The sequence below is a fragment of the Maylandia zebra genome, unplaced genomic scaffold (genome assembly GCF_041146795.1).
Source record: "Maylandia zebra isolate NMK-2024a unplaced genomic scaffold, Mzebra_GT3a scaffold11, whole genome shotgun sequence".
Classification (NCBI taxonomy): domain Eukaryota; kingdom Metazoa; phylum Chordata; class Actinopteri; order Cichliformes; family Cichlidae; genus Maylandia; species Maylandia zebra.
The window spans coordinates 7,010,171-7,035,836 of NW_027490041.1; the positions used below are offsets into that span (position 1 = coordinate 7,010,171).

General features: G+C 42.0%; 2 protein-coding genes across 2 annotated transcripts in view; one reads left to right on the forward strand and one right to left on the reverse strand.

Moving 5' to 3' along the window:
- LOC143416097 (protein NLRC3-like) overlaps positions 1-25,666 on the forward strand; it is a 128,796-nt gene that overhangs the window by 92,784 nt on the left and 10,346 nt on the right. Inside the window, exons 2-7 of the mRNA XM_076881477.1 lie at positions 7,448-7,503; positions 8,110-8,162; positions 11,903-12,187; positions 14,459-16,244; positions 20,866-21,039; positions 21,268-21,441. Coding sequence (XP_076737592.1) covers positions 7,472-7,503; positions 8,110-8,162; positions 11,903-12,187; positions 14,459-16,244; positions 20,866-21,039; positions 21,268-21,441 — 2,504 coding nt within the window. The 5' untranslated portion in view covers positions 7,448-7,471. The remainder of the gene's footprint in view (positions 1-7,447; positions 7,504-8,109; positions 8,163-11,902; positions 12,188-14,458; positions 16,245-20,865; positions 21,040-21,267; positions 21,442-25,666) is intronic.
- LOC143415924 (uncharacterized) lies at positions 6,412-13,913 on the reverse strand. Its single transcript, XM_076881314.1, has 3 exons — positions 13,305-13,913; positions 12,228-12,269; positions 6,412-7,088 (listed from the first exon to the last, which is right to left on the reverse strand). The coding sequence occupies exons 1-2, from the start codon at positions 13,863-13,865 to the stop codon at positions 12,267-12,269; spliced, it is 564 nt and encodes a 187-aa protein (XP_076737429.1). The 5' UTR covers positions 13,866-13,913; the 3' UTR covers positions 6,412-7,088; positions 12,228-12,266.

The window sequence follows — 25,666 nt, forward strand, 5'->3', positions numbered from 1 at the left end:
TTTTTGTCCTTTGGTTCCTGGGAGCCTTTTACATTTCCATCAGCAACAAATATCTGAACAGGCTTTATTGTAGGAAATACAGGATTAAATAGTTGTCATTATTTATTAGATGTTGTTAAAGATGATCAGATGCTTGTTTAGTTTAATGCTGTGGCTTCAGTCAGCATCACTGTGCTGTATAGTTTTATTTTTCTGATCCTTCTGTTAAAGTTGCTGAATAAAAGCTGGTTGGTCTGCACCTCACCTCTGCCTCGAGCCTCCTTCTTTAAAGCAGCAGAGGCTCTTCATTCAGGTATCACAGCTCGAGTTGTTCTGCAGGAGACCCAGAGTACTGTCCTTGGTCCATAATGACATTAATCCTCAAAAATAGTTCTGGCATAATAATTGTGCACACAGTGTAAAACTGAAGAAGCTTCTCAGATGAAATGTCTTCAAGAAACTTAAAAAAGTCCAGACACTTTTGTTTCTGAGCTTCTTAATTCAATTCAATTTTATTTATATAAATCACAACAGCAGTCGCCTCAAGGCGCTTTATATTGTACAGTAGATCGCACAATTATAGATACAGAGAAAAACCCAACAATCATATGACCCGCTATGAGCAGCACTTTGGCGACAGTGGGAAGGAAAAACTCCCTTTTAACAGGAAGAAACCTCCGGCAGAACCAGGCTCAGGGAGGGGCGGGGCCATCTGCTGTGATTGGTTTGGGTGAGAGAAGGAAGACAGGATAAAGACATGCCAAAGACAAGACATAAAATAAGTTTAACAGTTTGAGCGTAGTTACAGTCAGCAGTGAATATAAATGCTAGAACTGGATATATTCCATAGTGTCCCCCCCTCCACATTAACAAATGGTTCAGCCCATAGCAGGACGGCTTTCTTCTTGTTTTCAGTAGCAAGCGATGCTTATGATTGTGCCAGAGCACATTTTGAACAACACCATGGGAATTTCTGATTTTACACAGGTGGGTGGATGTTACACTGTGGAAATGAAGGAAGGTGAGTGCTATTTTAAATGGTTGTAGAAAATGAAAAAACAGCAGGTGTATTGGCTGCATTTTTAGATAAATTAGATAAACTCAAAGGAGTCACAAATGTCCGGTTGTATTTCAGACCTCAGAGGGTGAATCCAACAAATCATGAAAAATGAGGTTTACATGTTTGTTCATGACAGTGCAGATTTCTGACATTTTGTGTAATTTAAGCTGCAACAATGTGACAGTTTTCTAACAAAAACAGTGAAACTTAAGTTAGACTTGTGTTTGTAAATGAAGCGCCCCATGTTGTGTAGCTTTCTGGAGTTTATACTTATTGGGCTACATATGTATTTAATATACAGGCTGTACAGTACATAACATCAAAACTCACATGTTTCATGTAACTAAAGTGTGTAATCATGTGGGTACAGACAATAATTAAGTTATAGACTATATTTATATGAAAAACGTGCATACTTACTGCATTTGAATCATTTTAACCACATGTAACCACCTGCATATGTGTTTGGGGGGAAAAGGCTTTGATTTTGCCACCCTAAGAAAATTTCTCTAGAGCCGCCCCTGACCATTTCACAGGATTTGCATTTAAAGATGCAACAAGACTAAAATGGTTAGGGTCAGGAGGTCAAAGGTCAGAGCTCCTGTGGGTCTGAGGGCGGCCTCACGCTGGAGAAGGATGAAGGAGTCTGACCTGAGCCAGTGTTTGACATGAACACATCAGCACTGCTGTCAGTGAGCCTAACGACAGCCGTTAGCATCATTTCAGTGTTTCAGTCATAAAAACACTTCCTGTCTCTGTGGTGGTTACAGTGACATCATGCAGTTTGTGCTTTGACCTCCAGAGGGCGACAAATCAGCACAGACAGAGAGCTCCATTCAAACTTTGCTGCCATCAGGAATAATTCTTCAAATATAATCATCAGTGTTTGAGCAGCTATGATATCAGGGACAATCTAGACATGTGTGACAATACTGAACATGTCACATGACACACCTCAAACATCATGTGATCCACTCTCAGTCTGCACTTTCATTCATGACTTCAACAGGTTGAAATGAGCTTTGAAGAAACATTCAGTGAAATAAATCTTTCATGGATTCATGTGAGCAGCAGATGAACTTTGTACCAACAACATCTTCAATAACAGAGTCTGAATGAAGCTCAGGTGTTGATGCTGCTCACTGATTGGACGCTTGGTTTCAGCTCTGCTCTCAGTCTTTACTGCACAGGTGAAGGTAGAAAGTGTGACTGGATCTATAGACTGGAAACAGAGAAACATGCTGAACATTTGAAGCTTTGCAGCAGAAATGTTCATGTTACAAATACAGCAGAGCTGATCTGGGATCAGTGTGTTCACACCTGCAGCTACAACAAGGTTTCATGTCTCCACACGTCAGCATGTGAACTTTACTCTGACTCAGTCTGAGCAGTCAGACGGCATATTTTTAAAGTTAACACATCAGCACACACAGAGCTGAGCCCCTCCCACCTGTGCTGAGTTTCAGGTGGAGTCCCGCCTCCTTCCAGGAAGCAGCTCACCTGTGTGTCCGTGTTTAGTGTCCAGGTGTGGAGTGGAGCTTGTTGTTGGTGTGTGAAGAAACTGTAAGTTTGCTTTGTTTCCTCCTTTAACAGTTTGTCTTTAGGAACTTTACTGTTTGTTCAGCTCGTGTTTGATTTCTTCACACAACAAACTGTGTGTGTTTGTATTTCCGGTCTCTCCATTAAAGTCAGTGTGTAATGTTTCCTGGCTAACATCAGCTGTGTGCAGCTTAGTTCAGCACAAATCTGCCGCTCCATAGTTCACGGTAACGGACTCACAGCTGGACCAACGAGGCCGAGTGTGTCCGCCACTCTGAGCTACGTTCGTGTTTGTGTACTTGTAGTTTGTACTTTGAGTTCACTCAGAGCCCACAGAGGACGCAGCGTACGTGATGACGTCACAGCCCTTTACCTCCTTTACTGTCACTGTGATTAATATTTACACACGAGACACCTGCAGAGCTCTGACGCTGAGCTAGCACACAGCATGCTAACGCTAAGCTAACGCTAAGCTAAGCTAGAACCCAGAGTGAGGTTAAAGCTGAGTAAACACTGACCCCAGACCAGCACCGTGATTTGATTTTGATTTTATTGATTAGCATTCAAATATCTCAGTGAAAACAGAACAAAAATCTACCATAAAGCAAGAAAGCATGAGACAAGGCTAATCAAAAGGTATTGGCTGAAGCATTTGCTTATTACACCAACCCTTTTCACAAAATATCTTTTTGCATGCAGCTCCTGTACACAGGGCCTGAAGCAAATAAGAAAACAAAGCAAAAACCAAACAAACAAACAAGAAAAAAAAAACTTTCCACCTTAGAAAAGTAACTACATCAAAGCAAAAGAATCAAGAGGTTGTTTTTTTTTTTTTTTTTGCTCTTTTCATTCTTGATTTATATATTTTTCTAATACTCTATTTTTAAACATGTTTTTAAACAAGGAAAATGAACTACACCTTTTTAAATCCCTGTCATAACTATTCCACAGGTTACCTCCTCTAACAGAAACACATCTCTGCTTTATATTTGTCCTTATCTTGTTTTTTTTAAAGAAATCTCTTCCCCTTAAGTCATATTGACTCTCTCTGACTTTGAACAGCTTCTGAGTACTGCGGCAAAGCAAGTTATTTTGTGCTTTATACATTATCTGTGCCATTTTATATTCAACTAAATCATAAAATTTCAGGGTATTCAGATTAATAAACAAAATGTTAGTTGGTTCTATATAGTTTGATTGGTTTATAATTCTTATAGCTCTTTTTTGTAACTTGAAAATAGGAAGAGTGTTCGTTTTATATGCATTAGCCCATATCTCCAGACAGTAAGTCATATATGGAAGCAACAGAGTACAATAAAGTGTGTATAATGATTTTTTGTTCAGGACATGCTTTGTTTTATAGAGAATAGCAATGGTTTTTGACATTTTTGTTTTCACAATGATAAAGTGAGCTGCTGCTGCTGAACTTGAACAGGTAACAAAGTGATGAGCAGTCAGGCTGCAGGTTTCTACCTGTTCATGTTTCTACAGTAGAATCACTTTGAAGTGTCTTTGTGCTGTTTCATCTTTGATTTGTGTTCATAAACACTCAGAGAAACATCACGTGACCTCATCAGGATCTGTGTTGGTGTGTGGGGCTGTACCTCAGCTTTATGTTGTTACATGCTCATTTGTTCATTTTAACATCAAAGTAATGTTATGAGGAGTAATGAAGTAACGTACTCCATTACTTTTAATCAAAGTGTTCTGTGTAATATGTGTAATAATGACTGTTTTGAGTAATGACCAACACTGATCACAACAAAGAGGAAATGCCTCCAACATGCACAAACATTTGAGCCACAACATGCAGTTAATGTGCACAAATGTCTTTGATATGCTGCTCAGTGATGGTGGTGACTGTCAGAGCAGAGCTACTGAGAATCAATAAGTAATATCAATGATGGGATCAGAATCACTAAATTCTTCTCATCCCTGTCAGTATCATACATGTGCTGTATAATGTGATAAATGTAGAGGTGCTGGCTGTTCTCTCACTCTGCTGTTTAGCTGTAAAGGACGCCTCCCTGCCTTTGTCTCATTCATGACCTTTAATAGTCTCTTCTAACATGCAGAGATCTGTATGATCTGTTTCATAGAGTCTAACCAGCCTGTACAGGTAACAACAACAGTCACTGCATCACTGACACACAAACGTCATCTCTGTCAATAACAACATTCATACATGGAATAAAAACACATCAGTGGATCATTGCTGGAGCTGATGTTTGTGCTCCTGGTGCAAAGGCTCTCAGTTTCCTCCTTGAAATAACATCAGTGGTGGGTCAGCGACATGCTTTCTTTCCCTCTCAGGTTTAAATATCTGGGACTCTCCACCGTTTGGTTTTAGAGCTGAAGAAGCTTCTCAGATGAAACGTCTTCCAGAAACTTAAAGACGTCTCTTTTCTCTCCAAGCTCCTTAGATCACATGACCTGGATGACTGAACCTACAGACACATTGACCTGGTTTCTAGGTAGAGCTGGGCGATAGAACGATAACGATATGTATCGCGATATAACTTTTTCTCGATAGAAAAATTAAACTATTGCGATAGACCTCGCCGCTCTTGTCCTCTTAAAAAAAAAAAAAAAAAAAAAAAAGGTCAGCCAATCCAAACTAAGTAGCCGCACGTGTGTTTGTTTGGGAAGCAGCCAGCGGGTAATGGAGGAAATGAGTGTGCCGACTAGAAAAATCAACCGAGCGTGACCGAAGAGAAAACAGATGATGGTTCCAACGCCGGAGAGATTGTCGAACGGAAGAGCCATAGAAGTTCCGTAGTGTGAAGGTATTTCGGCTATTTCAAGTCTGACAAAAACAGAGTAGCATGCACTGTAAATGTGCCGAAAGCAAGTCTGGAAATACAATAAACTGGTGCATGCGTCACACTGTGCGCCACGTTATTGTTTCGGTGAAATGAATTTCTACAATACTGTTAATTCTACTCTCTGCAGTGTTTAAATGCTTACATATACACACAGTTACTGTCCGTCCACACATACGACTCGGTTCTGCTTCTATGCCGCAGCTTTGTTTACTTTTTCCCACCGAGGCTTCTAGACTTCTGATTGGCCAACATTTCTGCATGGTTAGGAATCTAGCGCCACCTGCTGCTTTGGCATGTTCATAGCAGCGTTTTCCTTCATTTCTGCCTTTATGTGTGGACGGGATTATTTTTTAAAACGAAAACGGAAAATCTCCGTTTTCAAAAATACCCGTGTACGTGTGGACGTAGCCTCAGTCTCTGACTGGAAGCGCTAATTCGTCATTCGGCTTTTGTCAGACTAAAGTAACTGTTAAAACTGTTTGAAAAGCTCAGCTATACAACAAGGAGAGGTTGAGAATTTCCTTTTAGTTCTCAGTTTATTTGATATTGACAAAAGTTAGTCAGTTTTGTCTGTTCTTCTGTAAAACAAACTAAGATTTATTTATAGAATTAATATTTTGTTTCTAAGTTGAATTGACAATTTAGTCTGTTTCGTTTGTTCTATTTTGAAACTTAAACGCTTTAGCGGCTGCCTTTTGTGTAGTTTGCAATATTTGCCTTTATTTATCTGAAAAAGTCTCATGTTCCTTAAGTACATCTACCCTGTTGAACTTATTATGGGAAATAAATATTTAAATAAAAACAAGCTGCTGATTATTTCACATTTTACTTGTGAGCAACGGCACATTTAAATCTTACAAATATAGTTATTTGGCTTATATCGTGATAGATATCGTTATCGCCTGAAATGAAAAAAACATGTCGTGATATGAAAAAATCTCATATCGCCCAGCTCTACTTTAAAGGTGATCGTTTAGGACTTCAGCAATAATACAGACAGCAATGTAGTTAGCAGTAAAACAGATTTATTGGGAATTAACTTAAAAAACAAACAAACATCTGTCTCCTATTTTCTGTCACACAGGAAAGAAGCATCAATATCTGATGAGAAGACTTATTTATTTCTTTTTGGGGGTTTTTTCAACAGGAGAAGAATATCTAACAAGTTGATTTGTTCACATCTTAATTTTTAAGTGACATGTGCATTTTGAGTTTATACACTCTTTATATAAGGCGACAGTTTCCTTTTGCAGTATTTTTGTGTGGAGTGTTTTTCTATTTCTTAACAAAAAGGGAACAAAGGTGTTTAAGTTCACCTAGGATGATTTGTCTTAACTTTCACATGGTCTTACTGAGGTGATGTGAATTGAAACATGCATTTTTTTTTGGCGGTGAGGGAGGGATGTGCTGGAAAAGTTTGAAAAGGGACCTTGAAAGTGCTTAAGAAGTGCTTGAATTTGACCCTGAAAAAGGCATATGAACCCTGATCATTATCATTAGCCTGTGTAAGTCCTGAGTGTCCTCCAGTTCAGTGTCTTGGTCAGTCCCACATGTGTCGTTTCTGTTCAGCTGGTCTTCCAGTCAGTCATCCATCTCAGACTCTGTCATTCTGTCATAAACACCAGCCTTCACCACCTGTGAGTCCTGCGTTTGGGTCCTCTCTTCTCCACATCCACACTGCGATGCTGTGACATATACAGTACATAAAATCAAAATTCACGTTTTATGCAACTAAAGTGTTTCATTATGTAGGCTACAGAACATAATTCAGTTATAGACGATATATGAAACATGTATACTTACTGCATTTGAATCATTTAAACCATATGTGATATAAACACCTGCACGTGTGTTTGAAAAAACAAACGCTTTGATTTTGACACCCCAAGAAAATCTTCCTAGATCTGCACGTGTTCAGAGTAAGAGCAGAATAAACAGCAGCAGAAGCTGATTGATGAACAGCTGAATGACATATCAGCTGTAGCTGCAGCATCTGCACAGAGTTTGATTGGCTAACGCTGATTTGTTTGTTTTTTTTAAACAGGACAGCAGAGAGAGAGAGGAGGAGATGGAGAGTGCAGCAGAGACAGTGAAGAAGAGGTGAGCATCTGAAAGAGCAGAGCCAGATTAAAGGAGCCTCACAAGCTCACACATGACAGCTTCATCAACATGGAGCTCTGAGTGTTTATTAAAGGATCATTGGACGCTCTGACACAGCTGACTGCAGCCTTTAGCTGTGAGCACACAGTGTCTCACATTTACATTCACTTCCCTGTCAAACTCAATAACTTTAAACAGCTGCTGTTATCAGGTGAAGATAGCAAAGCTTTCAGGGCTGAGCCCCAGTGTTTCAGGATAATGGCCCCAGAGACCACAGTCACATATGTGGGGAAGGATTTTAAGTTTAAAACTTCCTGTAAGCACTAACAGCAGAGACGCACAAAGTCGCAGACAGGGAACAAAGTATTTTAGGTTTGTATTGTCAGATTATTTAATCATTATACTGAACAAATATGTGAAAAAGTAAAAACCTCTATTATGATGAGGTTATCACTACATTCACATGTCGTCGATGTGTTCTTTCACACAGATCAGTTTCAGTGTGTGTGGCCCGTACACTAAACCATGACACAAATTCATATGATGTGACACCCAGACTGTGTTCACTGTTTCTTTTGGTAAAATCATCTTCTCGTGTTTTTATAGAAAGATGATGGAAGAACCTAAAGAACAGCCAGCCAAAGCAGCTCCATCAGCAGGTAGGAGATCAGTGCTTTGTATGATGAGACGTATGGATGTATAGACTTCAGGCAGATTCTTTTTTTGTAACTGTGATAAGTACATAAAATTCACGAGTTGTAACCTGTCCTAATCTTTGCCTTAATCTTTCTGTGGGACATTAATATAACATGAGAACTTCCAGTCTAAGGAGTTTGGCAGAGAAACAACTGGACTTTTTTGTACTTTGAACCCACATATGAGGTTAAAACGATGCCACCTTAAAATGAAACTGAAAACATATTGAAACTGAAACAAATGTATTGAAAGTGAAATGATAGTGAAAAAACATAAATATAGAAATTTAAAGAAAAAACTCACTGTTCATGTGGTTTTCACACTTACATCGTTTTTTTCCACGTACAGTTATTTTTTCAGCTTCAATTAGTTGGCACTGCTTCGGCATCTGAGGGTGCGCTTGAGGGGCGGGGCTTCAGAGCCACATATATGAGCCACATATGTTTGCGCACATTATATTGCTGACCAGTGACTGTAGAAATCATGGACGACCTAATATCTGCAGCAGCCGCAGTCATGAAGAAACTTGCGTATCTCTGAACGGCACATAGAGCGGGGACGCTGAGAGGAGGTCCAGCGTTTACCGACTGTTTCAAACTGACAGACTCAGGTGTTCTTCAGTGTCTGCCTGACAGAAGGACCTGAGAGCCGCCACAATATTTTTGGTAAGTGAAAGGTGTTTGTAAGCTAATCTGTAGCTAACATCCTTAGCTAGCTAGCTAAGATGGGCACTCGGCTATCGGCAAAACTTGTTTTGTAAAGTTTGTTTAGCTAACCCGTGCAGGTGAACGAAATGAGCAGAAACGCACCGGGCTGCTCAGTCAGTAACTAACCACAGTTACTGTACTTTTATTATGAGTATTACACTGTAAGAGCAACAGGCTGCACTCTGCTGCAGCTCCTGTGCAGAGCTGATTATTAAATATGTGCAAACAGCAGCATGTTTTCACTCTTTTGCCACATCTGTAAGGATATTAACACATATTTTAAAAAAGGCTTGCACTTCAGTAACCCCTCATTAATCATCAATTACAGATTAAATAGCAAAGCCTAATATTTATGTACTCAAACCAAATACTTCTGCTTGGCAGCTTAAGTTAAAATGTGTGTTTCATTTTTCCTCGGATTACATTTTTAGCACTGACTCTGTGTATTGTTTTTACTAAGTTTGTTTCAAATATTCAGGTTAAATAAAACAGTCTGAATCATTCTTATTGAGGTAAGTTCACAAAGTTACATGTGCAGTACAGCTTACATCCTTTGAGAGGGAAAAAAGCATTAATATTTGTTATGATACCTCTGTATGTTGGTGACCACGGTGCAGCAGCAGACTGAACCAGGACTGAAACCTGCTCCGTCTGCTCATGTATGCAGATTCACATTCACAAAGCACCAACAACTCAAAGGTTAACATTATATTGGAAAATCTGTTGGTATATACGGCTTTAAGAAATAAACAGCTCGTATGTGAGCAGAGCTGAAGAACTAAAGAAATGTAAGAGAAGAACTTCAGATCCTGGGTGTGTGAGGACAGAAGGATCAGCTCTATTTCAGATTTGAGATAAACTTTATATTTCAGTTTGTGATGGTTCAGTTCTCTTTGTGATTACAGGAGCTGATTCAGACCTCAACACCACCCAGTGACAGCAGACAGATCATCCAACATGTTCACATGTTAACTGCAGAATGAACTGATGCAAACAGTACAAAGGTTAAAGCACCACATGTGCTGTAGTGAAAGCTGCAGCTGTTTTATTGATAAAAACAAAGTCAAAAGGATTAATCACCCCTGTATCATATGAATGTTGGGTTTTTCTCTGTATCTGTTATTGTACGATCTACTGTACAATATAAAGCACCTTCAGGTGACTGTTGTTGTGATTTGGCGCTATATAAATAAAATTGAATTAAATTGAAATGTAACTGTGTCACTATATATCAGCATTAACAGGACCTCAGCTTGGTGTTTCACAAAGCTGCTGATCTCAGACCTGCACAGCTTCCGTTTTAAACACTGAATGTACTCAGCTGCATGAAGAGCACGTTTGAGTTTCTCTGACACAATTAAATAAAAACTGATGAAGGTCAAAGGTCGTCACTTGTATGTCGAACTACAGACTTGTCATCTGGAATTCTTTCACAGGTTTTTTTTTGCCAATAGTGTGTTATTTACCATAAAGTGATTCAGAGTCATTTATACCAGAGTAACCATAGAGGATCATATATTTTTAAATATATAACTACCCACAGGACTGAATATAATATCTCTAAGTAAAAGTCCAGAGACTCTGAGGATTATCCAAGTATTTATAACATTACACAAAGCAAAGCTCAAAAAGCTGCTGGCCCTGATGCATTACAGGGCATGCTTGCCCCCCACACTGGATCCTCACCAATTTGTCTATCAAATCAATGGAGTACAGAGGATGCTGTATCCACAGCTCTTCACTGTGTACTCTCACACCTGGACAACAAGAGTACTCATGCAAAAATACTGTTAGTTGACTTCAGCTCAGCATTCAGTACAGTTCTTCCCTCCAAGCTGATCACCAAACGTGTGGATCTTGGACTCAACAACTCCATCTGTACCTGGATCATGGCTCATGGACTTTCTGACCAACAGACCTCAGCATGTTAGGTCAGGCCATAACAGCTCTACCACTGTCACACTCACACTGGCACTCCACAGGGCTGTGTGCTGAGCCCGTTCCTCTATGACTGCAGACCTTAGTATGCATCCAACTCCATCCTTGGACGGGTCTCCAGCTTCAAGTTCTTGGGGATCCACATCTCTGAGAATCTGTCCTGGTCAACTAACACCTCCAGCCTGGTCAAGAAGGCCCATCAGGGCCTCTTTTTCTTTAGGATACTGAAGAAGAATCAACTTCCACCGCTGTGTGATAGAGAGCATCCTGACCAACTGTGTCACAGTCTGGTGTGGGAACTGCTCTGCTGCTGACCGCAAGGCACTGCAGCGCCCAACACATCACAGGGATTCCACTTCCTGGCATTGAGGATGTCCGCAAGAAGAGATGTCTACGCCGAGTATGCATCATTCTCGGACTCCTCTCATACTGCCAATAAACTCTTCCAGCTCCTCCTCCCCTCCAGGAGGCGCTACAGGAGCCTTCAGACTAAAACCAGCAGGTTTAGGAACAGCTTCTTCCCCACAGCTGTCACCCTACTGAACTCAGTCCCCGCTGAGCCTTTCCATCCACACTCACCTAACCCTTCTACACTCCTCCTCCCAGTGACCATGATCCTTTCATTATCAACATTCACCACGTTGGTTACTGCTGTAGTTTTAGGACACTGACATGGTGTAGTCTCTGTTATAGTGCCTACACTGTTATAGTCTGTTCAGAGAGCTACGCTTCCACTACTGTAGATATTTTCATAGCACTCTGTAGATCTGTTTACCTCACAGTGCTTCATCTTTATATATGTATATTTGTTCATAGTATACCTGTATACCTGCCCGTCTGTATAGCAATACAGATCATCTGTGTATCGGTTACAATATTATTTTTCAGTTTCAATATTTTCTTCAGTTTCATTTTAAGCTGGCATAATTTTAACCCCACACATCCTAAAATTCAGTATTTGTTGATGAGATGATGAAGTGTTAATTCAACAAAGTTAGAATATTTTTCACATGATGTCGACTGAGAAGCATGTTTATGTCTCTTTCTTGTTTCTGTAGAGGAGGAGCTTGCCAGGGTGCGGTCAGCCTTTGTCTGGAGGGTAACAACAGAAATCCTCACACAGCTGCTTGAGGCCCTCGTATGTGACACTGTCTTAAATGAGTTGGAGAAAGAATCGATACTGGAGAAGAACCTAGCCAGAGCAGATAAGGCACGCAGCTTCATCGACACAGTGAGGAAAAAAGGAGACAAAGCATGCAAGATAACAATCAAACATCTTCAGATCAAAGATCCTTCTCTTTTCTCTCAGCTGCGTTTGAACTCTGATCCATCTGCTCAACAAGGTGAGGTCATGTATCATATACCATGAATAAAAATGGTCACCTTGCAGTTTGTTGAGATGTGAAAGTGAAACCTCAGAATTCACTGTAAGAAAAAGGAGAGGGCAAGAACGTCATTCTACGACGAATGTTTGGATTTGTTACATGCCTGCAAATGTATTTTCTAAACTACATGGACATCATAAACCTGTGAAACTACTTAGATCTAATGTGAGCTGTATTTAATTAAACACAAGTGTTCTTTACTTTTAAAAACCATGCAAACTGATTGCCTTAAAGAAGAAAAGCATGAGTCATTTGACTTAAATGCCACATTTTTATATAATCAAGTTCAAGTTCAAATTTTATTCATCACCTGCAGTGTCAGGTTGCCCTGCAGTGGAATGAACCCGCCCCCCGACCATACACACACAACACAGACATCACATGGAGATACAAGTCAGAGAACGTTGCATTATAGAAAAAACACTGAAATCTACACTACAATGGGAAAGTACAAGGGGAAAAAAGAGACCTCTGCTCATGCTGGGCTATAGAGGACCGCATGAGAACAGGAAACAAAAAAACTCCTCTGCACAGAAAGCACATAAATGTCCACAGTACAACATTATAGAGCACGTGACCAACAACAAGGTTGGTTAGGGGATAAGGAGTAATCCCAGGCAACACAGCAGCCATCCTGCCACTGCGCCGACTCTCCAGCGTGGGCCCAGACCCGCCTCGTGTTCCCAGGAGGCAACAAGCATCGAAGGCATTGGAAGGGGAGGGGGGATGTGTGAGTGCTTATCAGTGTAAATGTATGTGTGTGCGTGTCCATAGTTCAGCTGAGACAGTGTCCTCCGCCCTATCAGGCTAAGTAAACAGTCTACCAGCCAACCCAGGTGGCCTTGCATGGAATGGGAAGGAACAGACTCAACACAGTCGTTATCAGGGAGTTTTTGTTCAGCTCAGGCCTTGAGCCCACAGCTGGCGCCGAAGGGGTAGCCGCATTATATGATTTGTGATTTTTCTTTTACAAACAACTCATGAGAATTTCAAGCTGTTTTTAACACTCCGACACCGACACTGGTCTCTCAATCTCCCGCTGGATAGCTGCGAGCCTCTCAATTATGTTATTTACCTTCAATTCTGTGGTCTTTTCAGGCTTTTGCTCACAGAGCAGATTCTGAGACTTCACGACCGCAGCCAACTGATCCGCGATGTAATCCAGCTTCCGCCCCAAGGTGTTGTTCCGAGTGGATTCTTCCTTGATGTAATCCAATATACACTCAGAGGTGTTATTCTGAGCCTTCACTGCAGCCGTTAGCGCCTCCAAGCTCTTAACCATGCTGCATTCACTGAGCCCTTTCTGAGAAGCCGCACCTCGTCCCATCCTTTCAATCCCAGCGGGCAGCCTTGTGGGGGTTTGAACAGCCGGTTCCGCTTTCTTAATTCTCCGATAAACCAGGGCCAAGCCAGCTCCGATCAGCAAGAACCCTGTTATCATGGTTCCGAATAGGTAGATATCTTCAGCGTCCTCGATCGACAGTCCCGCCAGGCACACGATCCTCCATGTCTGCCATTCGTCCATCGTGTATCCGGCAGGGAAAGTCCCTCCAGGGCACTCGGGCTCTCCCGAGCCCAGACAACTCGTTGAGAAAAGGGTGTCAATAGCATTCAGAGACCAGTTGATCAAATCCATAATTCTCTTTTAGGTTTTTAGACACAGACTGTGAGAGAGTGTTGCAGGGAAGTGAAATACACATGAGACAAGACAAAGACACAAGAGGCTAAGCAGGGAAGATAAGGGGAAGGAGAAGAGGAGAAAAGTGCGACTGCCTTCGCCAAGAGCCAAACGAGAAGGAACATGTTTAGTGTGGCCAGAAAGGGTTTACATTATCTTTCGCCATTGTAATTTACGACAAGAATTAAATGTGAATTACTGAATCTCTCTCAGATGCTTATTTAAATAACATAGCCGTGTTGTTATTTTTGGTGACAAAGTTTGGAGAAGAGGCACAGAAAGCAGAAACCTGTTTAGCCTGCACATGTTGGCATCAGGTACATATGAAAAGCTGCAAAGCAATACAGATGTGTAGGTTCAAAACATTTAATGTGGCTGTTTACAGGAATTACATTTAGGAATTCCTGTAGCCCCTTTTTTCTGGTTTTCTGGTAGAATAAGTATATTAAAAACTAAAACGTATGATAGGCTCAACAAAGGACAAAGTACGTCAGATAGCTCCTTCAGACCAGATTTGTATTTTTCCTTCTTTTTTCCTTTTTTTGATTCAGATGCTCTTCAGAAGTGTCAGCCTAAACTTAAGTCTAAGCTGAAGAAGTTCCAGCGTGTGTTTGAGGGCATCGCTAAAGCAGGAAAACCAACCCTTCTGAATCAGATCTACACAGAGCTCTACATCACAGAGGGAGGGACTGCAGAGGTCAATGATGAACATGAGGTCAGACAGATTGAAACAGCATCCAGGAAACCAGACGGACCAGAAACAACCATCAGACAAGAAGACATCTTTAAAGACACACCTGGAAGAGATGAACCAATCAGATCAGTGCTGACAAAGGGAGTGGCTGGCATTGGGAAAACAGTCTTAACACAGAAATACAGCCTGGACTGGGCTGAAGACAAAGCCAACCAGGACATCCAGTTCATATTTCCATTCACTTTCAGAGAGCTGAATGTGCTGAAAGAGGAAAAGTTCAGCTTGGTGGGACTTGTTCATCGCTTCTTTACTGAAACCAAAGAAGCAGGAATCTGCAGCTTTGAAGACTTCCAGGTTGTGTTCATCTTTGATGGTCTGGATGAGTGTCGACTTCCTCTGGACTTCCACAAAACTGTGACTGATGTTACGATGCCCACCACAGTTGATGTACTTCTCACAAGCCTGATCAGGGGGAATCTTCTTCCCTCTGCTCACGTCTGGATAACCACACGACCTGCAGCAGCAGACCAGATCCCCCCTGAGTATGTTCACAGGGTGACAGAGGTCAGGGGGTTCACTGACCCACAGAAGGAGGAGTACTTTAGGAACCGATTCAGAGAGAAGGAGCAGGCCAGCAGGATCATCTCCCACATCAAGACATCTCGAAGCCTCCACATCATGTGTCACATCCCAGTCTTCTGCTGGATCACTACTACAGTTCTGGAGCATGTCCTGAAAACCAGAGAGGGAGGACAGCTGCCCAAGACCCTGACTGAGATGTACATCCACTTCCTGGTGGTTCAGGCCAAAGTGAAGAAGGTCAAGTATAATAGAGGACGTGCAACAGATCCACACTGGAGCCCAGAGAGCAGGAAGATGATGGAGTCTCTGGGAAAACTGGCTTTTGATCAGCTGCAGAAAGGAAACCTGATCTTCTATGAATCAGACCTGACAGAGTGTGGCATTGATATCAGAGCAGCCTCAGTGTACTCAGGAGTGTTCACACAGATCTTTAAAGAGGAAAGTGGACTGTACCAGGACAAGGTGTTCTGCTTCATCCATCTGAGTGTTCAGGAGTTTCTGGCTGCTCTTCATGTCCATCTGACCTTCATCAACTCTGGACTCAATCTGCTGGAACAACAACAAACAACCTCCAAGAAGTCTGAAACAAGAGAATCTGCAGAGAAACACTTCTACCAGAGTGCTGTGGACAAGGCCTTGCAGAGTCCAAATGGACACCTGGACTTGTTCCTCCGCTTCCTCCTGGGTCTTTCCCTGCAGACCAATCAGACTCTCCTACGAGGTCTGCTGACACAGACAGGAAGTAGCTCACAGACCAATCAGGAAACAGTCCAGTACATCAAGGAGAAGCTCAGTGAGAATCTGTCTGCAGAGAAAAGCATCAATCTGTTCCACTGTCTGAATGAACTGAATGATCGTTCTCTAGTGGAGGAGATCCAACAGTCCCTGAGATCAGGAAGTCTCTCCACAGATGAACTGTCTCCTGCTCAGTGGTCAGCTCTGGTCTTCATCTTACTGTCATCAGAAGAAGATCTGGATGTGTTTGACCTGAAGAAATACTCTGCTTCAGAGAAGGCTCTTCTGAGGCTGCTGCCAGTGGTCAAAGCCTCCAACAAAGCTCTGTGAGTAAACATGAACTCATCGCTTCATTCTTAAAATCATGGGAAATAAATCAGAGGTGCTCAGTTCAAAGAACACTACCACTTTAGAAAAATTAAAAAATAGTCACTAAAATAGTCATGATACTTTAAATATTTCTCTCCAGCAGGACATGTCAGCATTTCTGAAATATTTTTGTCTTCAACTCGAATCAAAGCACAATCCAGATCCAGCCTATAAGAACATGAGCTCTGATCCTTCAGCCCCTCTGACAGGTTTATTATCCTCAAGTTGTTCACTTGTCTCCAACAACCAGGAGTCTAGCTCTGTTTTTTAAAGCAAATACTTGAGCTACCAGACTGCACCTACATCGTTTTCAGATGTTCTTATTTTAAGGTCTGGTTTGTGTCTCATCTTTATTGCAATCCCCCATGTCTCTCTGTTTTTCAAATATAAATCTGTTACCTCGGTGTGGCCAGAACAACATGGTGAACCCAAAATACAGACAAAGGTGAAGGAACTGAATATTACTAGACGTGAAGGCTTTATTTACACACAGGAACTTGACACTTGGAATTTTTTAACATGAACTGTGAACTATGGCGGAAGTCAAGCACTTGAAGCTGTGAGCATGAAGTGGGCTCTGTGGTAGGTTTCCGGAAATGGGTCTTGGTTGATGGTAATCTGAGTCACTGTAACAGAGGTAGAGCAGCATCAGAAAGATCACTGGTGGAGGTTACAGTAAGTGAACGAGGTTATCTTCAATGTCTTATTTGGGGTTTCTGTAGCTCAGGAGGTAAAGCTGGTCTGATCTGACCTACTGATCAGAAGGTTGGTGGTTCGATCCCTGGCTCCTCCAGTCTGCATGTCAAGTATCCTTGGGCAAGATACTAACCCCAACTTGCTCTCCGATGCATCCATCAGAGTATGAATGTGCGTGAATGTACTTAGAAAGCACTAAGTTCAGATAAAGTGTTTGTGAGAATGGGTGTGATTGGGTGGATGTGGCATGTTGTATAGAGCGCGGTGAGTACTCCGGGAGAGTAGAAAAATGCTATATAAGAATCAGTCCATTTACCATTTACTTGTCAGCAGTCGGAAAGCAACTTGGGGAAGGCAGGTGGTGAGGTCTGGGTGAGTACTTGTTAGCTTTGAATCCAGGCAAAGTGGTCCAGTAAGTCTAAGAGACGAAAGGCATTAATGTGGCTGTGAGTGAATCAAGAAGACCAGCATCCAGGAAAACGTGACTGAACTGCAAGGGTGAGTAGATGATCCGAGGATTAGGAGGTTAGCAGAGTTATTGGGAGTGCTGATGTTATATTCAGCCTAGTAGATTACTGTCAGGTGTGGACAGTGGACAGGCTGACCAGGCTTCACCCAAAGGCAGAAACCAGAGTCTAGTGGGAAACCACCGCCGCTCACACAGACCATGACAGCAGCATGACCCCCCCCCCCCCCCCCCCCCCCCCCCCCAGCATTCTCTTTCACTTGGCATCATTTACCTCTCCCTTCTCCAATTTCTGATGTGTCCACCTTTGCAATGATAACTGTGATCAGGGTGAACCAAAAAGGTGCCGTGGTGAACAGATACTTCAGTTTGGTGAATGCAGTTTCAGCTTTGGGGGACCAGATGCATGCTGAGACTTGAGTGGTGCAGCTACCTGACTATAGTTGAAAATGAACAGTCTATAAAAATTTGCTATTCCCAAAACCCATTGGAGATGCTTCTTGAATCTACAATGGGTACAAGGGGTAGGCCACTCTGTTAAAGCTTTCACATTTGCCAGATCCGTCTTCACCTGCCCCCGTGCCAAAATGTAACTGAAAAAAGTTATTGATGAGGAATGGAATTCACACTTTTTTGCTTTGACATAAGGTTTATTCTCCAGCAAACGTTGGAAAAATAGCATGGACATGAGACTGATGTTCCTCGCAGGTTTTGGGAAAAATGAGGATATCATTCAGATACACCAATACGAACCTGTCAAGGAATTCCCGGAGGACATCGTTAACTAATCTTGAAACATTGCGGGAGCATTAGTTAACCCAGGCGGCATGACCAAATACTCGTAGTCCCCCAATGGCATGTTTAAAACGGTCTTCCACTTGTCTCCCTGATTGATCTGGAAAAAGTGGTAAGCGTTGCGGATGTGGGGTTTTGTAAACCCAGTGGCACTGTGAAATGGCCTGAAAGCAGAGCTAATGAGGTAATAGGTACTTATTCTTGATGGTAATATCACTGAGGCCCCTGAAGTAAATGCATGGCCAGAGAGAGCCATCCTTTTTCCCCACAAAAAAGAAGTTCCAACTTGAGATGACAATCGTTGGATTATGCCTGCACCGAGGGATTCCTTAATGTACTTTTCCATAGCCGCACACTCAGGTCTAAGCAGGTTATACAGCCAGCTAGAAGGCCGGGTGGAGCCAGAGAGTAGTTCTATGGTGCTGTCCTGTGGTTTGTGAGGTGGCAGTGAAAGCGCTTTACTTTTGCTAAATACTTCCTGAAGATCATGACATTTGGTGGGCACAGAGGAGAGATCTAAAACAGTCTCAGTGTTGGTTGATGGTTCCACAGGTTCCGGTGGACGGGCAGAAACAAGGCAATTTGAATGACAGAACAGACTCTAACTGATTACCCTCTGACCTGACCAGTCTAAGTGGGGGTTATGTAATTCTAGCCAAGGAAAGCCGAGTATGAGTGGTTTGTGAGGTGCATGAAAAGCAAAAAAGGTAAGTGTTTTCTTGTGATTGCCAGGGGTGACAGGCTCTGTGCGCTGAGTTATGTGAGGGGACACTCGGTTATTTAATGACTTAGTGGGAATGGGCGGATTAAGGGGGCATAGAGGGATGTTTAACTGTCTCGCTAACTCAGACTCCATGAGGTTCTAATTGAACAAGAGCCTGAAAGGTCTGGTTAACTAGAACAGAGAGTTGGAGTTGCAATCTGGGTTTTTATGTTTGTGTGAGTATCCTCCACCCTTATCCCTGAACTTTCCAGTGGGCAGACCCTGGTGTGGAATCGAAAACAGACAGGTTCATCACGAGAAGCAAGCTGATCTTTCATGGTTTGATTTAATGACTGAAAAACATACAGCGGACGGTGGTTAGCACTGTTGCCGCACAGCAAGAAGGTCCTGAGCAAAAGTCTTTACAAACTCAACCAGGAAATCATCATGCGAGCAGAAAGAAAGAGGATGAGCAGATAGGTAAGCAAGAGAAACCCGCCAGCGTCCCAGGTTTCCAGAGAAGGTTCAGGTTCTAGGTACCTGAAATGGGATGTAATTCAATTCAATTTTATTTATATAGTGCCAAATCACAACAGTCACCTCAATGCGCTTTATATTGTACAGTAGATCGTACAGTAATAGATACAGAGAAAAACCCAACAATCATATGACCCCCTATGAGCAAACACTTTGGCGACAGTGGGAAGGAAAAACTCCCTTTTAACAGGAAGAAATTTTTGGTGTCAAAGTCAAAGCACAGATCCACCCAGTCTCTGTATTTCAGCTTATTTCCTTTATACACACATTTAACAGGAACAGTTTCAGACAGCTAGTGTTTACCTGACATTACCTGCGTACCTCACAGTTTGCAGGTAATGGGCATAATAATTACTGAACAGAGACATCCTGCTGTGAACTTTGTTGCTGTGGATCTAAAATGTAAAAATACATCTGAGAAGATTTCTAATCATGATTTTATGAGCCCCCAAAGTTTGATTCTGTTCATCTGGACGTAGCGCTCTCAGCGGGAGAAACATTTTGTCACTCATCAAGACGACTTCTTCAGGCTCAGCTGACTGCAGCTTTCCCCAATCTTATAAAGAGTACATCTGCATAATGACTCAAACCTAATGGTCAAGGAACTGACCTCCCAGCCTTATTGTTCCTTCAGTGGGCTGGTTTCAGTCATTATGCAAATGTACTTTTTATAGGGTTGGAAACCAGAAGTCAGCTGAGACTGACGAAGTCACCTGGATGAGTGACGAAATGTTTCTCCCACTGAAAGCGCTACGTCCAGATGAACAGAATCAACTTTTGGGATTTACTAACCTGGATGATTGAGCATGGATCAAGACCGGTTTTTATGAGGTTTACAGTTTCTTATAATTTCTAAACCAGAAGGTTGAGGAGATGGAGCTCATGATAACTGGCTACTGCCCTTCAGCGTGCTTTATGAAATCATCCAATCAAAATAAAGTTGGCCTTTAGGGAGAGCGGGGCTTTAAAGGGGAATGAGCCAAAGCAGCTTTTAGACAGAAAATGAAATGAGAGTCCAGGATGTGATACATTATTTATAACTACATTTACAGTAATCACACATATTAGAATTAATAAAGTGACCAGCAGTACTGTAGTAAGTGTAATACTGCAGTACTCACAGGCCTGTGCCAGCAGACACCGAACTACTGTCACTAAATCAACCTGGTCTTCACTGGTTTCCATTTACATACATTGGAATAATTGTGTTTAATTTGAAATATTTTTCTTCTGTTACACTTAAATTCTTGAACATTTTTTTATTTAATTGTGCATTGTAGTGTACTCATTTGTACACATTTGATTACTTAGATTCAACATATAAAGAGATTTTATTTGATAATAAATATTATTGTTTTGTTGTTCTTGTTATTTTTTTCAGGCTGAGCAGCTGTAACCTGTCAGAGGAAGTCTGTAGAGATTTGTTGTCAGTGGTCAGCTCCCAGTCCTGTAGTCTGAGAGAGCTGGACTTGAGTACCGACAGCCTGAAGGCTTCAGCAGTAAAGCTTCTGTCTGCTGCAGTGGAGAGTCCACACGCCAAACTGAATATTCTGAGGTCTGACCGATTTGTATTCTTTTTTCTTTTGTTTGTTTGTTTTGTTTTGTTTTTAACTGAGAAAATAAATCCAGCAATTTAAACAGTAGAGGTAAACTTGATCAATTTACTGTTGTTTCGTACCACATCTGCTCAGCATAAAACAACAAGGATTCTTAAAATATAAGATTAGTTATTGCACCCTGATTACACTTTAACATCAGTCTTTGTTCATGTTTTCATTTTCAGACTCAACGTCTGTGAACTTCTAGTGGAAAACTGTGAAGCTGTGTCCTCAATGCTCAGCTCTCAGTCCTCTACTCTGACAGAGCTGGACCTGAGTATCAAAAATGTGCAGGATTCAGGAGTGAAGATTCTGTCTGCTGGACTACAAAGTTTAAACTGTAAACTGAATACTCTGAGGTCAGATCAATTGACATTTTGTTTTTTTTAAATGAACCAATTAAACATTTTATTCAAGGCTTCCGGTTCCGGCGCTCGTGGGGATGGACACCTAGTACGAGAGCTCTCGACTGAAACTTATTAAAACTGCCCCAAGTAAATTAATACACTATCTAAGTGCACATAAAGAGGAAAAAGGGGTTTAAATGATGTCCAGAAAGAACAAAATAGCTAAGAAGTTAACGTTTGAAAACGTGGAAGATGGCAATGTGCAGCTAACAGAAGGGGCTAACGTTAGCCCCTATGGGGCTAGCCGAGGCCACTCTCCCACTCCTAGCCGCGAGGATTCTGGGACAGAAGATGAGGTTGACCCAGCAAGTTTGACGCTGATACTGAAAGAACTGAGAGGCGTTGGGAAAGAGGTGAAAGAATTTCGAAAAGACACGAAAGCGCAACTGGTGGAAATAAGGGGTGAGTTGGATAAAGCCAATGCGCGGCTTAATGATGTGGAAACCAGGGTTGCAGAACACAAAGATAAGCTCCAGAACACAGACGAGATTTTGTCTGAGATACTAACAATGCAATTCAATGTTATTTATATAGCGCCAAATCACAACAAAAGTCACCTCAAGGCACTTCATAAATACAGAGAAAAACCCAACAATCACATGACCCCCTATGAACAAGCACTTTGGTGACAGTGGGAAGGAAAAACTCCCTTTTAACAGAAAGAAACCTCTGGCAGAACCAGGCTCAGGGAGGGGCGGGGCCATTTGCTGTGATTGGTTGGGGTGAGAGAAGGAAGACAGGATAAAGACATGCTGTGGAAGAGAGACAGAGGTTAATAACACATATGATTCAATGCAGAGGTCTGTTAACACATAGTGAGTGAGAAAGGTGACTGGAAAGGAAAAACTCAATGCATCATGGGAATCCCCGGCAGCCTACGTCTATTGCAGCATAACTAAGGGAGGATTCAGGGTCACCTGGTCCAGCCCTAACTATATGCTTTAGCAAAAAGGAAAGTTTGAAGCTGATCTTCAAAGTAGAGAGGGCGTCTGTCTCCTGAACTCAAACTGGGAGCTGCTTCCACACCCAGTCCAACATAGCCAGGCTTTCTTTGCTGCTTTGACAAAACCTCAAATCCCAGTCAGAGATGATGAGCATCATCACAGTGATGATCATTTCTCTATTAACCCAGGCTTTCTGCTTCAGGATCTGTGCACGCTCAGAGAACAAGGAGACCTTTAAACATAATTTCACTAAATGGATGGACTGAGCTCAGCCTACAGATGAACTGGTGCCAGAGATCATAAAGAACATCAAACAGTCAAATTCAACACTTTTAATGGAAATATGAGATTAATCTTAAAAGTAGAGATAGTGTCTGTCTCCTGAATCCAAACTGGAAGCTGGTTCCACAGAAGAGGGGCCTGAAAACTGAAGGCTCTGCCTCCCATTCTACTTTCAAATACTCTAGGAACAACAAGTAGGCCTGCAGTGTGAGAGCGAAGTGCTCTAATGGGGTGATATGGTACTACAAGGTCATTAAGATAAGATGGGGCCTGATTATTTAAGATCTTGTATGTGAGGAGCAGGATTTTGAATTCAATTCTGGATTTAACAGGAAGCCAATGAAGGGAAGCCAATACAGGAGAAATCTGCTCTCTCTTTCTAGTCCCTGTCAGTACTCTTGCTGCAGCATTTTGGATTAACTGAAGGCTTTTCAGGGAGTTTTTTGGACATCCTGATAATAACGAATTACAATAGTCCAGCCTGGAAGTAATAAATGCATGAACTAGTTTTTCAGCGTCACTCTGAGACAGGATATTTCTAACTTTAGAGATGTTGCGCAAATGGAAGAAAGCATGCAGGAAAAGTTTCAAACAAAACTAACATCACTGGAGGCTTACTCGAGGAGGGAGTCGCTCAGACTGTACAGGGTGCCGGAGGGAGAAGAATCAGGAGCTCCATCTATGGCCCACTTTGTGGAGAAGCTACTCCGGGAGAATCTCGCCATCCCACCATCAACACCGTTACAAATTCAGAGAGCACACAGAGTGTTATCATTACTCCCTCCGGACGGCTCCCAACCCAGATCGATCCTGGTAAAATTCCTGTGCTTCACGGTTAAAGAAGAAGTGCTGAGGCTCGCTTGGCAAAAGAAAGGTTTTATGCTGAATTCCAGCAAGATCAACCTCGACCACGATTACCCCCCTGAGATCATGGCTATGAGGAAGGAGTATGCAGAGGCACGAAAGGTCCTAAAAGAGAAGAATGTACGGTTTAGGACCCTCTACTCAGCGCGCCTTAAGGTTTTTTTCAAAGAAGGAGCGAAAACCTACAACACGGTGGAGGAGGCAACGGCTGACCTGGCGAGTCGGGGCCTGCCGGTAAAGGTGATTACACCACCGGCAACCCCCAGAGAAAAACTACAAAGATGCCCGCTGTGGCGGGGAGTTGGTGGTCGGCGTCCGCGTCAGATCCGAGGAGCTGCGGGATATAGAGAGAAGCTGCAAGTATACAGACGTGAAGAGAACGAATTTAATGTTATGTATTAGCTATGGACAACATGGTGAAATATGGTTACTGTCGAGCTAAAATGGGTGGGGCTTCTCGTGCTGTGAGTGACGTCGCAGTGGAAAGCCCCCTAACTCAGGGAGTAATAAGGGGTTTCCCTTCAAGTTGTGAGGGTGTCAGTGGAAGTGCTCCACTGTCAGAAGCCAGCTTAGGAGCTTTCAAGCTCCAGTTATGTTCAAATGTTTTCAGTTCATTCCTAACTTTTTTCACTTGTTACTGTTTTAAGAGGGGGTTGCCTGCTGCTATTGAGTTTATGCGCTGTGGTAACTTAATATACCTTTATGGGAAGTGAGTCAGTGAAAGTAATCTCTTTTAATGTTAACGGGGTTCTGAACGTGATTAAGATGAATAAGATACTGTCCAAACTAAGGAAGGAGAAGGCCCAGATTGCATTACTTCAGGAGACACACATGAACCAAGTAGATCACTTGAGATTGAAAAGAAAGGGTTTTAAATATGTATTCTCCTCTTCCGTTAAGTCCAAACACAAGAGGGGTGTGGCTACACTTATCTCTGGTACACTTAACTATGAACATATCTAAGAACTCTGTGACGAGGAAGGCAGATTGGTTAGAATAACAGAATGGATAGAGGGGTCTGAAATCACAATTTTAAATGTTTATGCTCCCCCCGGGAGCGATTGGCTATTCTATAGGAATAGGTTTGATTTATTGGTGGATTCTCAGGGGATAGTTGTCTGTGGAGGGGATTTTAACTTTAGACTTGACCCTAAACTAGACTCCTCCTCCCCAACCAACCAGGTAACAGCACTTACTAGAAAAGTCAATTCCTATATGGTAGAGATGGGGATAATAGATGTATGGAGGGACCGCTACGCATCTACCAGAAATTTCACTCATTACTCTGGTTCCTTTAAAGTGTATGCAAGGCTGGACTACTTTTTTATGTTTAAAGTTGATAGGTTTAGGGTCAAAGACTGTGACATATTAACAAGAGATCTATCTGACCACAGTCCTATCTCTCTATCTTTGCAGGTGGCTAGGAAAAAATGTACCACACTGTGGAAATTGTTATCGCACCTTAATGATCCTGCCATAGTTTCCAAATTAAAGGTAGACATTAAAGAATTTCTAGATGTTAATGACACAGGAGAGGTATCTCCAGCTATTCTTTGGGATACGCTCAAAGCGGTAATGAGAGGTACATTAATTTCTATCGCCTCCCACTTAAAGAGAATCAAAGGGCAAAAATTAGCAGAACTACAGGCAAATTTAAAGTTGAAAGAATAGGAAGACATAAACACCGCAAATCCTACTCTGAAGCAGGATATCAGGAAAATACAGGATGAAATTAATGATATTTACACCCAGGAGGCCCAAAATAACTTAATTTTTTTGAGGCAAAAATACTATGAGACAGGAGGGAAATCTGCAATATATCTGGCACATAAATAACGCAAACAACTAGAGGAAAGTACGATATACCAAATCAAGGACCCCAAGACTAATATTCTGGAATCAAAATTAGAAGACATTCAGAAATGTTTTGAGACCTTCTTTAGGGAGCTGTACTCACAGCCCAATGCTACGGAGGAGAATTGTACTGATGCCTTTCTTAGCTCTCTAGAATTACCTTCACTCCCGTCTCTCAAAAATGAGCTTCTAACACATCCCATTTTAGTGGAAGAAATTAATGCTTTTTCCAG